This window comes from Aegilops tauschii, chromosome 3 (assembly GCF_002575655.3).
Source record: "Aegilops tauschii subsp. strangulata cultivar AL8/78 chromosome 3, Aet v6.0, whole genome shotgun sequence".
NCBI lineage: Eukaryota > Viridiplantae > Streptophyta > Magnoliopsida > Poales > Poaceae > Aegilops > Aegilops tauschii.
In genome coordinates, this window is record NC_053037.3 from 435,249,583 (window position 1) to 435,267,923 (window position 18,341).

The 18,341-nt window shown below is 42.0% G+C and overlaps 1 protein-coding gene across 1 annotated transcript; it reads right to left on the minus strand.

The window, feature by feature from the left end:
* Positions 1-8,150: 8,150 nt before the first annotated feature.
* Positions 8,151-17,954, minus strand: LOC141042450 (probable LRR receptor-like serine/threonine-protein kinase At1g56140). Its single transcript, XM_073510768.1, has 14 exons — positions 17,920-17,954; positions 17,358-17,429; positions 16,994-17,124; positions 15,440-15,735; positions 14,642-14,788; positions 13,610-13,679; positions 13,470-13,526; positions 13,362-13,436; positions 13,176-13,294; positions 12,530-12,791; positions 12,304-12,488; positions 11,799-11,803; positions 11,574-11,718; positions 8,151-9,609 (listed from the first exon to the last, which is right to left on the minus strand). Exons 1-14 carry the CDS (start codon positions 17,952-17,954, stop codon positions 9,340-9,342), a joined length of 1,869 nt encoding a protein of 622 aa, XP_073366869.1. The 3' UTR covers positions 8,151-9,339.
* Between the last annotated feature and the right edge of the window lie 387 nt (positions 17,955-18,341).

Genomic DNA, 18,341 nt, shown 5'->3' on the forward strand with positions numbered 1-18,341 from the left:
TCCATGTTGCATCTCGATGACAATGGATCGTCTCGTGCGATAGCACGATCTACAAGGAATTTGGACCTCCACGCTGGACAGAGGTAACGATCATGACCAACGCGCAGCTCCAAATGTCCCATATAAGCATCAATTACCTTCATTGAATATCAGGGCATTACATGTTGAAAGTTGAGACATAGACTATTGAGAATTTTAATAACAGGACATGCAAGTAGTACTTACATCGTCCGACAGCCATCTGTGAGTTAGTACCGGTCAAATCCTTCCAGAAATCAGAGATATGCCACGCCCTTCACTGTAGTAAACTTTCTTCCCCTTATTTTTCTCGGTGCTAGCAGCTAACTCGGCAAATGAAACAACTGCATCAATTATTTCCGGCGTCAACTCATCTGCCACAATCTTCGGCTCATGATTTCCAGAAAACAGAGCTGCATGAAATAATATGAACGTCAACAATGGTGATCATATGCATTCGTAGCATATAACAAAATAAGAAAGTTAGTTACGATACCTCTAGTAGCAGTAGAAGTACCAGAGGGTTTCTGACCACGGTTGGGACGCCTGTTGGGCTTGTCAAGTGCGTAGGGGGATTCAAATTTCTTAGGAACAGTCCTCTTGCGCTTACCGGACATAACTTCCTCATCCTTATCGATTGTTGCACCCTTTTTTCCATTCGCCTTAGCCATGAACTTGCTGACAGAAGATGGACAAATGTCTATGTCCGATGAAGGTGCTTGAGTAGAAGTACCAACGACCCAAGGGTTTTCGGGTGTAGCGCCACATTCATCATTACGCCTAATAGGTGAAGCTTCCTTGTGTTCATTCATCGTTGGTGGGGTTTTCTGTTTGGCAAACAAAATCGTGTAAACATTTCAGCACGTAAATAAATTAAAGGAGAAAATTATAGACATAAATATATATACATAGTACCTCAGGTACGGTTTTATGGTTGGGAACCACTTCATCAGGCTGCGTCATGTCAATGACAGGCTCTCCGCGTGATTCTATGTCATCCTTGTACACGAATTCCTTCTTTTCATATGGACCGTTCTCGAACGAATCCGGTTCTTCATCCACATCATTGTCCGCGGATGGCACGGCAGCAGCCGGCTTGTACATGACACCTGATTTGTTCAACTTCTCCAACAACCTCTGCAATAGAAATATAAATTTAGTAATTCTAGCATGGTTTAAAACAGCAAACATACTATAAACTATAAAGTTTGGGTGTGACACCTCAGCAACTTGATCAGGGATTTGCCTCATCTGGGTGTGTATGAAGTCCATGCAGCTTCATTAGAAGCTCCATCAAATCTTCCAACATTGGGGCTGTCGTCGACTTCTTTGCGTTTCCATTTGCAGGCTTGGTTTTTGGCTTCATGGTAGGCGCATTATTTGGGATGTTGGGCTCCCGAACCCTATACTCCTGGGTGATATTATTTTCGATCTGCATGCGATATTGAAGTACATGTGATGAATAAAAATAAATATTATTAAGTTACAAAACATTTAAGAAAGACGGAACACAATGACTTACTCTGACGTTACCACGGCCGCGCCCATTGTCATAGTCGAACCGATCTCTCCTAGTGGCTGCACCTTCGGTCTAGTTCCTCATAAGAGGTTGTATGGACAAGTTGGGATTATAGGCGCATTCGCCTTCGACCGGTTGCACCTTCTCCCAGTACAAGTACTACAAAAAATATATAAGGATTTAGAGTTAGTACAATACATCACATAAAATTGCAATGATATGATAATTGACATTATGCAACAGGTCTCATATGTGTACCTGCAAGAGAGCCAAATTGCCTTTCGGCCATTGGCGGAAGTGTTTGCAGTTCTTCACTATGCGAAGGCAATCAAGGAGAACACGCATGGTGAAGGCATTCCAGTTAATCTTTGAAATACGTTTCACATCATCGACCAAAGCGTAGTACTGCTTTGGCACAATCTTGCTCGACATGGGAGCAATAATTGTTCCTAATAGGACAAGGACTACTTTCCGAAGGAAATCGTCGTCGGTGGCTTTACTTTTAATTATGTCCTCAATGAGATTATCTATCACTATGTTTTCTGATGTCTTACTGAGAAATTGTGGCGGCACCCGCTCCTTGATGTCCTCGCCTTCTTCAGTCAGAATGTCCGAAGCGGACAGTCCTTGGTTCTCGAGGTTAAAGATGCACTCGACGTCGACCGCACCGAGAGTCACCTCCCCAACCTGCTCTTGTATAATGAATCTGGCCGTGCTATCCTGAAAATTCTCAATCATATACCTAATCAGTAGGGTACGCATCTTAATAGATGGTATCTGTAGCATGCTGCGCAATGTTGTATCAGCCACTCTAGCGCGTTGACCACTCGATAGAGCTGCAACAAGCTTGCGCCATTTCTCAACGACACATACTATTTCTCCATTCAGCTCGTCCATCCTGTTGAAAGAAAATATATAACTTCGTGACATTAGCAAACACTAAAGCAAAAATAACAATAGACATGCAAAAATATAAAACTTTCTGGCAGTAGCTAACACTAATGCAAAAATAACACTAATGCAAATACAAAACTAGCACCATGTATACTGCAACATGCAGCCAAGTGTGTGCTGACATGAGGCAATAAAAAAATAACTACAATTGGTAATTGAATTTACTTGCATCTGATCAAGTTCTTTGAGCATCAGATAAATTATATAATTAATAAATTTAATATGGTAAACTGTTACTAATTCGTCTGGTTGTCTTATTAACAGGGTGACAAATTGATCAGCTGTAAATAACTAGAGTATATAGCAATGGTACCTATTTGAGGTTCATCAACATCTAATGCTAATAACTCTTTAACGTTCTACGTGCACAACAATATAATTGGATCGTGTGACAAAAATATAATTGGATCATGTGACAAAAAAGCTATTGCATCATGCTTCTCGAGAAACAACATCTTATTCTACCATGCTATGAAAGAACCAAAGATTGTTTTCATCTATGCCATCTGGTCAGAACGCATCTAGTCGAGTTGATACTAGTTGAAAATATGTGGTAAACCTAAGTCCATCAAAGCAACGAGACGGAGGAAGTAGCTTGCTATGAAGGCGCGAGGTAAGGAAGACAATTTACTTGATCGGTCGACGAAGATGAAAGAAGTCGGCGATGCGTTGTCGACGTAGTTCGTCGAGGTCGGCCTGCACGTGCGGACGACCTTGATCTTCTCGGGGTTTTTGTGGCGTGTGGGATGCGGCAGACGGAGCTGTCGACGACTCGCCGGCAGGAGGCGATCTAGTCGACGACATGTGCGAGGAGGAGGAGATTATGTACGAGGTCGACTCCTAGGTCGTCGTAACTTCCCTGTGGCCAATCTCGCGATCTATATTTTTCTCCATTGAAGCGAGGCTGAACGTGCTCCTCAATCGTAGGGATTAGGAACATATGGATTAGCACGATCCCAGAATTGTGTAACAGAATGGCAACTACTCCCGTGATCGACGTGCGTGTGATCGACGTGCATGGAAAGCGCAGGGTTGTGGGCCCCAACAATATGGATCCGATAGTTATTTGCGGTCTGGGCCGGCCCACCTACCTGCATTGTTTCTTCCCTCAAATTAAATATCATTGGTTCTTCCCTAAAAAAAACTCTTTGTGACACCTATTAGTTATTGTATACTTGTATATGTTCAACAATATTTATAGTATCTCTATCATTTCTACGATATTATACATTCAAATGTATTGTTCCTCTTTCCCTTTTAATTTGGTTTTCCTGTTATTTTATGTTTTCTCCTTCTTATTCCTATTTTTTTTCATATTTCCTAATTCCATATCACTTCTTCTCATTGTTTTCAATTTCATTTCAAATATGCATGATTAAATGTTGTCCTATTTATGACTTCCTAATTGGTGGGACCGTCAAGGAAAACCACTTTCAGACCTGCCCTCCGGCAGACCCGAATGGTCCTACTTGTACATGGTGCATGTGGAGGCATGCATGAGATGACCCCAACTTTTGGGACCATGTGGGCATGGCCAATGTGGTCCCTCAGGGAAGGTGTCCACGAATTCGGACACAAAACGCACGTTGCGTCACATGGGGGCAGTGTTGCAGGGTTTTTTCGCCGGAAAAACCCTAGAAAATGCATCGAGTGTCGGAAATGAACGATACTTGTCATGCATGCATGCCATAGTCATCCTAGGGTATGCATAAAGTTTGGGATCATTTGGTGGGACCGTCAAGGAAAACCACTTTCAGACCTTCCCTCCGGCAGACCCGAATGGTCCTACTTGTACATGGTGCATGTGGAAGCATGCATGAGATGACCCCAACTTTTGGGACCATGTGGGCTTGGCCAATGTGGTCCCCCAGGCAAGGTGTGCACGAATTCGGACACAAAACACACGTTGCGTCACGTGGGGGCAGTGTTGTAGGGTTTTGTCGCCGGAAAACCCTTGAAAATGCATCGAGTGACGGAAATGAACGATACTCGCCATGCATGCTTGCCATGGTCATCCTAGGGTGTGCATACAGTTTGGTCTCAATTGGTGAGACCGAGAAGATAAACCTGCTTCTAGTACATGGTGCATGTGGAGGCATGCATGCGATTGTCCCAACTAGATTTGATTTAATAATATTTCAAGTATCAAACAGAAAATAAAATTTATAATTAGAAAGGACAACATATTATCTTACATTTAAAAAATAATTCAAATGTAAAAAAGATAAGATCTATCGGAATGAAGAAGTGCAATAGAAGATAACATATTATCTTACATTTTGGAATTATTTCAAATATAAAGAAGAGAACAAATATTAGAATGAAGAAGTGAAATAAAACAGAACATTTTATCTTACAAACTAAAAATATTTCAAAAATAATAAAGATAAGAAATATTAGAATGAAGAATGAAATAAAACACACCATTTTAGTTTATATTTCGTAAATATTATCAATATACAAAAGAGAACGAACAAATGAAATAAAACACAACAAAATTTGGCATATTTTTTTTAATTTTAGTAAAAACTGTTAGAAATAATATAGAAAAAATAGATTTGATTTTAAATATTAGAAATATAAACAAGAAAAGAAATTTTGGAGTTAAGAAGTGAAAAACAAAGAAAATATAAAACAGATCAGTGCGCGGGTAAGGCTGCCCTGGGCCAGCCCACCCCAATTGGGCCCAAGGCAGAGCCGTGCAGGGCACAGCGCAGCGCACAGCCGTGGGGTGGTGGGAGTTTAGTCCCACCTCACCAAGCGAGAGAGCGCCGCACCGGTTTATATACCCGGCTGCGACTCCCCTCCCAAGCTCCTATCAATTGCAGGCAGTACATTGCCTAACTCTCGTCCCCTCTGCCCCGTGGGGCCTACTAGCAGCAGAAATTCTGCACCACGGGCCTGCATCCTGGCCCATGAATGGCTGGGTTCCTAGTCGTATGCAGGTCAGGGTGTATGAATTCCCCTGCTCTGGTAGGTGGGCACATTTTTTGGCATTTTGCCATGTGTTTTGATCTTCAAATCACACACTAAATTATAGACATGCTCACTTGCATTCAATACACATTTTTTTGCATATATGACAAGTTAATGTTTTCACCTTCAAATCATCTAATAAATTTTACACATGCTCACTTACATGTAATACACATGGATATTAATGGGATTTCAAAAAAAATGAGGCCGTGGTGTATGAATTCTCCTCCCACATGCATGCCATGGTCATGGTAGGGTGTGCAAAAAGTTTGGGATCATTTGGTGGGATCGGCAAGGAAAACCACTTTCAAACTTGCCCTCCGGCAGACCCGAATGGTCCGGCTTGTACATGGTTCATGTGGAGGCATGCATGAGATGACCCCAACTTTTTGGGAGCACGTGGGCATGGCCAATGTGCCCCCCCAGGCAAGGTGTGCACGAATTCGGACACAATACGCACGTTGCGTCACGTCGGGGCACTGTTCTAGGGTTTTATCACCGCAAAACGCCTACAAAATGCATAGAGTGTCAGAAATGAACGGTAGTTGCCAGGCATGCTTGCTATGCTCATCGTAGGGTGTGCATAAAAGTTGGTATCAATTGGTGAGACCGAGAAGAAAAACCTGCTTGTAGTACATGGTGCAAGTGGAGGCATACATGCGATTGTCCCAACTATATTTGATTTAATAATATTTCAAGTATGAAACAGAAAAGAAAATTTATAATTAGGAAGGACAACCATGAAAAGTGAAATAAAAGACAACATTATATCATACATTATTTAAATTTATAACTGTTAGAACAAAGAAAAGAGGAGAATATAGAAAACAGAAGAAAAATTTGAATGAATAAGTGCAATAAAAGACAACATATTATCTTACATTTAAAAAATAATTCAAATATAAAAAAGATAAGATCTATTAGAATAAAGAAGTGAAATAAAATATAACATATTATCTTACATTTTCTAAATATTTCAAATATAAAGAAGAGAACAAATATTAGAATGAAGAAGTGAAATAAAACAGAACATTTTATCTTACAAACTAAAAAATATTTCAAAAATAATAAAGATAAGAAATATTAGAATGAAGAATTGAAATAAAACACACCATTTTAGTTTATATTTCGTAAATATTATCAATATACAAAAGAGAACGAACAAATGAAATAAAACACAACAGAATTTGGCATAATTTTTTAATTTTAGTAAACACTGTTAGAAATAATATAGAAAAAAAGAGATTTGATTTTAAATATTAGAAATATAAACAAGAAAAGAAATTTTGGAGTTAAGAAGTGAAAAACAAAGAGAATATCAAACAGATCAGCGCGCGAGTAAGGCTGCCCTGGGCCAGCCCGGCCGAATTGGGCCCATGGCGGAGCCGCGCAGGGCACATCGCAGCGCACAACCGTTGGGTGGTGGGAGTTTAGTCCCACCTCGCCAAGCGAGAGAGCGCCGCACCGGTTTATATACCCGACTGCGACTCCCCTCCCAAGCTCCTATCAATTGCAGGCAGTACATTGCCTAACTCTCGTCCCCTCTGCCCCGTGGGGCCTACTAGCAGCAGAGATATTCTGCACCACGGGCCTGCATCCTGGTCCATGCACGGCAGGGTTCCTAGTCGTATGCTGGCTGTGGAGTATGAATTCTCCTGCTCTGGTAGGTGGACACTTTTTTTGGCATATTGCCATGTGTATTGATCTTCAAAACACACACTAAATTATACACATGCTCACTTGCATTCAATACACATTTTTTTGCATATGATAAGTTAATATTTTGACCTTCAAGTCATCTAATAAATTTTACACATGCTCACTTACATGTAATACACATGGATATTAATGGGATTTCAACAAAAATGAGGCCGTGGTGTATGAATTCTCCTCCCACATGCATGCCATGGTCATGGTAGGGTGTGCAAAAAGTTTGGGATCATTTGGTGGGTCTGGCAAGGAAAACCTCTTTCAAACTTGCCCTCCGGCAGACCCGAATGGTCCAGCTTGTACATGGTGCATGTGGGGGCATGCATGAGATGACCCCGACTTTTGGGAGCATGTGAGCATGGCCAATGTGGCCCTCCAGGCAAGGTGTGCACGAATTCGTAGGCATGATTGGCACATGTGGGTCACCATGTTCAAGAAAGTTTGGGTGATTTGGAGGTGGTGGGAAAAATCACATTTGTTCAAAAACTGGCTTAAGTTAGACCAAATGGCCCCTCCGGAATGCGGTCATTTTTTCGACCACCTCCAAATCACCTCAACTTTGGCACACATGATCTCTTGCACAAACAAAGGTAGGTTTCCAAGGTTTCATATTTTTTTGAATTTTTATTAATTTATAATGCCCTCTAGACTGACTGGTCAAAACATCGGTCTATACCTCAGGGGGCATTGTAAAATATTCTTTTTCCAAATTTTCTTTCATAGGCATGATTGGCACATGTGGGTCACCATGTTCAAGAAAGTTAGGGTGATTTGGAGGTGGTGGGAAAAATCACATTTGTTAAAAAACTGGCTTAAGTTAGACCAAATGGCCCATTCGGAATGCGGTCATTTTCTCGACCACCTCCAAATCACCTCAATTTTGGCACACATGATATCTTGCACAAACAAAGCTAGGTTTCCAAGGTTTTATATTTTTTTGAACTTTTTATTAATTTATAATGCCCTCTAGACTGGCTGGTCAAAACATCGGTCTATACCTCAGGGGGGCATTGTAAAATATTCTTTTTCCAAAATTTCTTTGAAATTTCTAATGCCCTCTTATATTTTTTTATAATGCCCTCTTATATTTTCTTTGAAATTTATAATGCCCTCTTATATTTTCTTTCTATTTTTTTTAATTTTTTTAATTTATAATGCCCTCTTATATTTGTTTATTTTTTAATGCCCTCTTATATTTGTTTATTTTTTAATGCCCTCTTATTTTTTTGATTTTTTTATTTATAAAGTTAAGTTTCCAAGATGGCTAGGCTGGCCCATGCTTTTCCTTTTGTTTATTTTTTCCCTTTTCCTTCAGTTTACATAAAAATTACCTAAGCACTCAAAAAATAACATAAAAATTACATGACCCCTCAAATAATAACATACCAAAAATTCAAAAGGTATTTTTATCAAACACATCTTTTTGAATATTTATATTTTCTTTTCTTATAAATAAGTGACATTTTCAAAATTCTAATAAGTAGGGTAAGATAACTTTATTAAAAAATAAAGTAGATCTTATTTCAAATTCCTTTTTTTTGCAGACATTATTTTTAACTAGTATTACATTACTCTTCTAAATTTACATTTAATTCCTTCACACTTTGATGATGGAATATTTGCTCTGTTATTGCAACATTGTTTCAAATGATGGAACATTTGATCTTTTTGCTTATTCAAATTATGCATTGATGGAATGTGTGAGGATGAACAATCATCAGTAACTTTACGAAACCCCATGTACTATAATTCATGAGAGCCAATTTGGAACATTGCCAGATTCAATATTTGGTATAATTGGCACATGCGCACAGCATGTTGCACTTGCCCACAACATAGACAAGTATTGCAGCATGTCCGAAGCAACACTGAAGCGCCATTTGTGATCATTGCACCATCGAAACAACAAGTAAACATGAAGGAAGCATTCACCACCAATAAAGTTAAGGCCACACATATATAGATAGCATTCTAGGTTACCAGCACAGGTACCAGGCAGTTCACAACAGATCCAGTTCAGACACACAATACATTACATTACATTAATAGAGGTAGTTTCCAACCAGTTCAGACCCAGATGCAGCTTTCCAAAAGTAAAACATCATCAAATATACTGATGATGAGTACGGCTTCCAGCTTCTGATGATCAGCATGATGTAGGACTAGAGGTTAGGGTTTCTCAGGACCTTCAGGAGGGCAGAATGCTCAGTCCTGATCTTGTACTCATCACTGGAGATCGATGTATCCCGACAATGTTCCATCAGATGCTCCAATAACCCAGACCCGGGCTTGGGCTTGCTGCAGAAGGGGCAGCGGTACTTTTCCGTCCTCCAGTTGTGGTACATACCAGGTCCTTGGGCCCTGATCTTCAACACCACCTTCTCTTCAAACGACTCGACGTTCCCCTCGATCACATCATCTCCAGATTCATACTGCACACATTAATGACTGACATTAATACATTATGCATTCAAATACTATAAACACGTAATACTAACTCAATGCACAAATAACATTTCAACTAGGCCTTACCTCATACGACTCATCTTCATCAGAGTCATATGGGTAGAACCCAGTCTTGTCCCACTTCCTCTTGTTGCCCACAAGATCCTCCTCCTCCTGCTATATTGTCAAACAAGCACATCAATTACAATGAATTGAATTGCAGTTCAAAGAATGTCATTACAGACGAAATTGTGAATGTGAACCACATTGGTATGTTGCAAGTGACCAAATGCTTTCCTTATAAATACAGAATCTAAGCAATCAATCAACATAAATGCTTTCCTTCATAAATGCTAATGAAAATCCAAGCTGGATTCTTGACATTCCCTGGATTAACCCAACACTTTTCTTTTGAGGGAATCCCCCCACACTACTTAATGGAAACATATAGTATATTTTGTTGCTAGGATCCTGCCTTGGAATGTTTACTTCATAGTTATACAATGGTGACATCCTAGCTGCATATTTTTGTAATTCATCATAAGTATTTGCACAAGAGGAAAATCTCTGGCCAGGTTAATTTTATGAGGCTGGACAATAGGCCTGCCTACAACATTTGGTTTATAAAATTTTGGGCAAGGACAATATTTCAAGGCCATGTTACTGTTTTTTAGGCCACTCTTCTGCAATTGTAAAGTGAGTTATCTCTTAGCCCTCTAAATATAAAATTACATCCATTGCTACTAATTACAGAAGCCAACTACAAATTTTAATATGCACAAATTACAGTTTTTTGGATAATGCAGCAAAGCTCCTACACATATTAACATAATGCAGTAGTTAATTAGGTACAACTTCAACTATAAATGCATACATCTCCAACAAACATCTAAAATTTCATTACTTACCTAAACAACAACAAATTATACTATAGATGAATCTTGTATCATCTAAATCAATTCATTGGCACATCAAAATTAATGCATTCCAAATCAAATATGTTTCCATCTAGTATCATTGAACCACATATCAAATCAAATAATCATATATGTCTGCAGCATTGAACTACAGATCTAATAATCATATGACGTCTATCTGACCTTAAATTCCCCCTTAAATAAGGTATTCAACCTCATACTAATTAAAATCTAACAAGCAAAAATTTCACTACTAACCACTGAAAAAACCCCAAGGTGCTTTTATCTCTGAAGGAACGGCATTGGAGAGGATGTTCAATGCTGTAAATATCTCTGAAGCAACGGCAAAATTCCACTACTAACCCAAACTAAATAAGCATAGACTGCCCCTTCCCCTCTCCTTCAGAAGCCCTAATCCAACACAAACAAATCCAGCCCTTGAGAAGCTCTTTTTGATTAACATGACAACACCCATTACATGAGCACATCCTTCACTATATTTACAACCAAACTAATGCACCATCTAATCACCTCAGGTAGACATTTTCCAAAAACACAAGGACATGCACAACCCATCTCATAGCCTCTGCCTGACAGGCATCAATCAAGCATCAAAGAACTGCAACTATGACAACATGCATCAATCAAGCATCTAAGAATTGCAACTATGACAGGCATAATCCCTAGAACTAAGCGTCCTTTTAATTAATCATCAAGCCAAAGAACTAAAGCAGGCATCAACCCAAACCAATAGAGAAGTATATATTTGAATAATCCATCGTCTAATCCTCAAGCCAAACACCTAAAGAATTGCAAAAATTCCACTACTAATCTAATAAGCATCTGAAAAAAACCCATCCCTTAATCCGGCTACTTCTAACCTAATTTAATAATCATGTGAGGTCCACCATTCTTGCACGAATCAAATACACAAAAACCCTAATGCAGAGAAAACCCTACATCCAACAAATCTAACTAAAAAACCTTCTGGCCACAAACCCTACAATCTAAAAACTACCACATTAAAGTGATACCTTCTGCTCCGCCTGCTCCTCGCCAGAGCCGGCCTCCACCTTCTCCACCTCGTGCGCCTCGCCAGAGCCCGCCTCCACCTTCTGCGCCTTGCCAAAGCCCGCCTCCACCTTCTGCGCCTCGCCGGGATCGCCAGAGCGGGCGCATCTGGCTGGACTGCGCCGCTGTAGCCCGCCCCCGCCTTCTCCAGATCTGCAGTGGGGGAGCACCGCGCTGGACGCCGGCACGTCCCCTCACAAAGGTGCCCGCAGCGACCTGCCGCGCCTGCTCCACCAGATCTGCGCCCCAATCGGGGCTCTCGCCTCCTGCGTCCGCCATGGCGATGGAGAGGATGCGGTGAGGGCGACGAGGAGGTTGGAGAGGAGAGGGAGTGGGGAGAGGGAGACGATGCGGCGGGGGGAAATGGTGGGCGATGCGGCCGGAGGTGGTTGCCGTCCACATTTATATGATGGGACGGTTTTGGAATCTACTCGTGACACGTGCTGCCCCACGCGCGGGCGGCTCCACGCGTGCACGAAACGTCGCCATATACAAATACGTATGGCCGGGCATACGATCTAACAGGGCCCGTACGGGCCTCCCAGGGCTCCTCGATGGCTATACGCGGGGGCAACAAAGACGACCGTGCCCCTCGTTATGAACCGTTTTTGGTTCATCCTGGCTGTCGATGTGTTTTTCTACCTCGCGTTCAGCCCGGGGGGGGGGGGGGGGGGGGAGCACGAGAGCAGAAACGTGTCTAGCCAGCCCGAAGTCAGAGATCTTGGGGTTAAGATCAGCATCGAGCAAGACATTGCTGGCCTTGATGTCCCTGTGCACTATACGCATGCTGGGCTCCTCATGGAGGTACGCTAGACCTCTTGCAATGCCTACGCATATCTCGAAGCGCGTTCTCCAGTCTAGGTTCAAGTCTGTCTTGCCTGCATTTTCAGAAGCTTTAGACACTTGGAAGGATACTTACTTTTCGTGGAACCGAAGACGAAAGTTGAGGCAGAGAACAACAAAGGTATACCAAATATTGCTTGATCGAGGCTCCCTTGTTCCAGGTACTCATAGACCAAAAGTGGCGTCTTACTGTCGATGCAACATCCGTGCAACTTCACAAGGTTCCGGTGCTGCACCGCAGATATGGTTGCAATTTCTGTCATGAATTCCTTTTTCCCTTGATGAGATGTAGAAGACAGCTGCTTTACAGCCACCATTCTCCCATCAGGTAGCTTACCCTGTACACAAAAGATACAACCCATGATTTCAGCATGAGACAAGTACATTTTGTTTAGTACTCCCTCCGGTCCTTTTTACTCTGCATATTAGATTTGTGCCAAGTCAAACTTTACAAAGTTTGACCAAATTTATGTTTAAAAATATCAACATCTATAATATCAAATATATACTATGAAACTACATTTCATAATGAATCTAAGAGTGTTGATTTAGTATTGTGATTGTTGATAGTATCTTTTTATATAATTTTGGTTAAAGTAGAGATACTTTGACTTCGGACATAATTTATATGCAGACTAAAAAGAACCGGAGGGAGTAGATTGTGAATAGAAACAATATACATAATGAAATGAAGAGCTTAATCTTGTTGGAATGTAACTGACCTTGTAAACAAGTCCATATCCCCCTCTTCCGAGAATGTTACCAGGACTAAAATTGTCCGTAGCAGATTTTATTTCACCGTAACTGAAGACGTTAGGCCTTCCAACTATACTGAACAACTCTGCAAAATGAAGCACGTGTCAATTTCTCCCCATGATTAGCACTCTAATTTTAGTGTTTTTTGTTACCTTCCATTTGCACCTCTAACCTCCTTCTTTTCTGCCCCCAAACAAAGGCCCCGACGAGTGCTAGAAATCCTAAAACTGCAACACAGATTACAACTCCAACAATCAAACCTGTTCTACTGGTAGTGCTGTTTCCCTGTGGACCAGGATCCCCTTCACCATTGCTACCTACAGTAGGAGTAAAAGAAAGTGGACTATTGTAATATGATTTATGTAACTAAATGATTAGCGAGTAGCACAAGTAACATTACCATAAGAAGATACACTTAATGCTGAGATTGATGGCCCATAGAACCCTTGGTCAGGAATGCAACAAGTGCCCTTTCCAGCCCAAAAGAGATGAATATCAATGAAATTATTCGTTACTTCAACAGTGTACTGTCGGCGTCCCCCCCGTCTAACTCCCGCCGTCCCCCGCGTCCCTCTCTGAGGCGACTCGGGGGAACCCTAGCTCCCTCCGCCGGCCCTCCTCCACCCTCCCTCCCCCTCGCCACCGCCGAGGGACACAGCCGGGCAAAGCCCAGGCAGTGCCGGCGGCGGCGGGGCCTCTCCCTGGCGCGTCTCTCTCTCTCTCTCCCCTTGCGGTGGCGCGAGTTCTTCCGGCGGCGGCTTGGCAGCGTGGCGCGGCGGAGCTCCGGCGATGACTCGGTCCTACGGTAGGGTGGAGGGCAGGGCACCGTCCAGTGGTGCTGCCTCCACGGCGGCTGCGGCTTGGGGCCCTTGACCCCGATCCGATCTGGATCTGGTGGTGCTTGGGCCTGGGCCATGGCGGCTGGCGCGGCGTGGTGTTCGTCGGGGCTTGTCGGCCTCTAGGCACCATGGGGGTGCCGGCGGCGACGCGTGCCCGGCGTGGTGATGCTGGTGGACGTGGTGGTCATCTTCTTCCAGAGATGGCCAGCCAGAGGCTTGGTGATCGGATCTCGAGAACCATCATCTAGTCCCGGCTGCGAGTTGGGGAGACATGGTTGCCGGTGAAAACCGAGCCAACGGCAAGCGATGGCGGCATTCTCGCCATGACCTTGATGGAGGCATCGTCGTGTAACTACTGTCGACCCACTCGTACTGCTCCGAGGGAAACCCTAGGATCTGGTGTTCCAGATCGGACGATGGTGGCACTGCGGTGTCGTTTCTCTCTTGGGAGCATCGTTTGTGGAGCAGCGCTGGAAGTCAGAGGCAGGAGGTGGAGCGGCTTCGTCTTGCACGGAGCTCCGGTGGAGATGTCAAGTCACGCCTGACCGACAGGTGCTACGCTTTGTCATGCCTGGTCGGCAGGTGCTACGCACGACAGATCTTCCAAGGACTTCAAGCTGTGTCGGCTGGTGGTACTTGGCAGCATGGCGCTGACGTGTATCAGTGGCGACCGCGACGTGCTCAGCTGTTTGCGCGTAGGGAGGAGGTGCCGTTGGGTGCCGTGGTGGCGTCGACAATAGCTAGACCGAGCAAGGTTGATGCATCAGTACAGTTCCGAAGATGGAGCGGTGGCAGTTGGCGGCGGCGGCCTCTGAGAGCACGCCGGACTAGTGTGTGCCCCAGACCCAGCAAGGGCTAGGTTGGGGTCTCAGGTCTTAGATGTTAGGCTTGGCTGCGCTGTCTGTTTGGTATTAGGCCCAGGCTCTGCGCCCCTTCATCAACTGGATAGGTATAGCGACAGTTTGTTGCTTAGACGACGGCTTTAGTCTTACTGTTGTATGACTTTGTAAGGTCTTGTGAGAATAATTAATAAAGTGGCCTTATGCATCACCCAGATGCAGAGGCCGGGGGTCATCCTCCTTTTCTAAAAAAAGTGTACTGTCTTTGAACAACAGTATAAGATTTTCCATTTGTTTATTTCTTTATATCAAAATCTGTTTCTTTAAGATCTCCCTGCACCAGGGAAGCAAGCGAAAGTTATTAAAATCCACAGAGAAAAATGGGATATTCTAGAATCGGTTTAGTGCATAAAAAAATGAAATCATTACAAAATATTATCATTTGCTGATATATTCAAGAATAAGCCACCTGGATATATATATTGAAAACCCTCTTGCCCACGCTTTTCCATGTCTGGTCATCTGGGAAAAGATCTCTGCGAATTGAAGTACAACGTTGTACATGCCATTCTTGAGCCCAATGCCGTAGTATCTCAATGAAGAGGGTGACATTCTGGCTGTCTGAAATAGTTCAGAATCAAGTGTGTTGGTAAAGCGGCGAGAAGTGTATATCATATAACTCCCATTAGACGAGTCCATGAATGTCCCGGTGTTGCTAACACCCCATCTCGTTGAGTTCGTAACGTAGTATGATGCAACTGGAAGACTGGCATCATCAGGTTCGTAAATGGAGTTGTCTGAGGCTCTGATGGGTCTCGAACCACCAGAGTCTACCGCAAAGGAGGAATCTACAAATTAGGATCATTAAAAAAGTGATACAGATTATAGTGATGCCCAGAGGAGGTATTGCTAAGGATTAAGAGATATGAACTCACGAGGTGGAGAACCAATAAAACAAGGAGTATCTCGCTGAAGACAATTAAGTCCTGAAGGCAAAATACTAGGAACAAAATAGATCGTTCAGTCACATGGTGGATATAAATGTTTCATGTATATGCAGGGCAACTAAATGAAGCAATGGAAAAAAACCTGTTGTTCGAGTTATCTATCACAAAGTTGTTCCACACCAAATTCCTAAAAGAAATACCATTCAAACAGTTAGGTCACAAACGGGGTCATGAAAGTTTGTGATTTCACAGTCCAGATTGAAAATACAACAGGCATGCATTGATTTGTCTGCCTTCTAAATAGGAATTTGAAGAGAAAAACCTACACTTGTAAATTATTCATGTTAACCCAAGAAGGGTATCTTCCTGAGAGTATATTGTATGACAAGTCACTTCAAAGACAGTTGGCACACATGTTGATCAAAAGGAGGAAGAAAAAAAGAATACCAAGACACATCCAATCTTTCAAGTTCGACATATTAGCGGACATACATGCTATCAGTATGAAGCAGAAAAAACAAATTAAAACGAACGAAGAAAACAGCTCACATAGTAGTAAGTGAAGTGCTAATGATGTCTGGTAAGCTCCCAGAGAGGTTATTGCTCCCAAGAAACCTGATTCATATGAACTTTAGTTTGGGAAAATGAACAACTTATTTAAATAGGACTGCCAAAAACACTAGATTCTATACATATATCCTTACAGGAAAATGAGAGAATTCAGGTTCAGAAGGGTTGGAGAAACTTTGCCTGTGACGCTGTTAAAACTTAAGTCCCTGCTTCGACCAAAACGTACAAATAGCTTTTAACACAAACATACTTTACTGAAGCAATGTTAAACTCGTAATTTTTGTCCAAAATTGCTTACAGATAAGTGAGGTTAACAAATTTTGAGAAGTCCACTGAAGAAAGGTTGTCAGATATTCTGGAGTTTCTCATGACTCTGTAGGAAGAGAATAAAGAGGTTTAGGATTTTCGCAGATGTGCTTAGACATACAAAGTTGTGAAGTGCAAATTAATAAAAAGTTGTTAAATAACAAACTATGTCACCATACAGAGTACTCAGCGATGTCATGTTAGCCACAAAAGCCAATGAAGACACCTCTCCCGTTAAATCACCTATTCGCCTTCACAATATAAAAGTTAGTGGAGAACAAACCTGATTTTTGCACTAAGTGCACAACAACTGTCACCAAATCTAAAGCAGGAAGGACATACAAATTTGCCAAGTTGACAAGATTAGAAAAACTAGCAGGAATGGGTCCGTCAAAGTTATTTCCATGGAGTCTCCTGCATTGACACATACATCTAATTAGCAGAGAAAAGAATCAAATCCTTTACAATTTTTGAAAGGGGTCTCTAAACTGTGATACAATAAGAAGTACGATGGTCTAAATCTGTTTTAGAAAAAATAGGTAACTTCAGTCCCATCATGAACATTGAAAGCATATATGAATCATTTCTTGGCTCAGTTTCATCAATTTCATCATTTTCATCGACAAATTCTTCATATGATATCTTACAGATCCTGCAAATTTGATAAGCTTCCAATGTAATCAGGTATCTTCCCAGTAAACTCGTTATCTGATGCCCATCTGGATAGATAAGAACGAAGTCAATACACTGATCGTGCCTAACGACTTTATAACAGATCAGGAAGTATGATAAGAGAATTCACAGGACTGTCAGGTTCTTAAGTTTGGAAAAGGTAGATGGTAGCTCTCCACTTAAACCACAACTATCAATAAACCTGAAATTGAAAGAGAGAAATGGTTATGCTGAGTTTCATTACATGGGTCTTACAAGGAAAATTAGGCAAGCAGAACCGAGACGTAACAGTAGCTCACGTTTGGTCAAGTTTTCCACTACTTAGGGGAGTGGACCGACGACATTATTTGCGCTAATGCCCCTGAAACATAAGGAAATGGAGGTTCAGAAAATGCAAACGTGGTAACTTCCAGAAACAAAAAGATTCTGAGCACCATCACAAATAAAATGTACCAACAGATTGACAAGCTCCACATGGTTACAATATTTTTGTGTTGGATTTGAGTTGCCACAATAACAAGAGATATATTCTCTTACAGCGCAATGAGATTCTTGAGGTTACCCAGCTCCATCGGTAAAACTCCACTTAATGCATTGACAGTCAAAGATCTTGTAATTTCGAAAAGAAAACAGGGCAAGTTATGCACTACATGAGATACCATTTACATTTAACTGCATCAGAGATAACTAGTAATTCTTACAGATATTTCTGTTAAGTATATATGTTGTGTTTGTCTTGTACAGGCCCAGGCCCATAGTCTAGAGTGAGGCCCATGCCCATGTAACCTTGTATATATCTCTCTCCTCCTCAATACAGAAAACTACTCGGTCATTCTCTCTTCCTCATGTTTCCTAACATGGTATCAGACTAGGACCAAACCCTAGTCCCTCTTCCAGCCGCCGCCCATGAAATCGACGCCGGTGAGGTGATTCAGGCGGATCTGTCTGGTGAGGAGACA

Bases quoted from the DNA above. Each gene is read 5' to 3' on its own strand.
- LOC141042450 (XM_073510768.1), bottom strand. From the start codon at position 17,954: ATGGAGCTGGGTAACCTCAAGAATCTCATTGCGCT. The intron at 15,736-16,993 runs GTTTGTTCTCCA...CCTAATTTGTAG, and splicing joins GCACTTAGTGCAAAAATCAG to ATTCCTCCTTTGCGGTAGAC. The intron at 12,792-13,175 runs GTCAGTTACATT...TTTTGTGTACAG, and splicing joins GATATGGACTTGTTTACAAG to GGTAAGCTACCTGATGGGAG.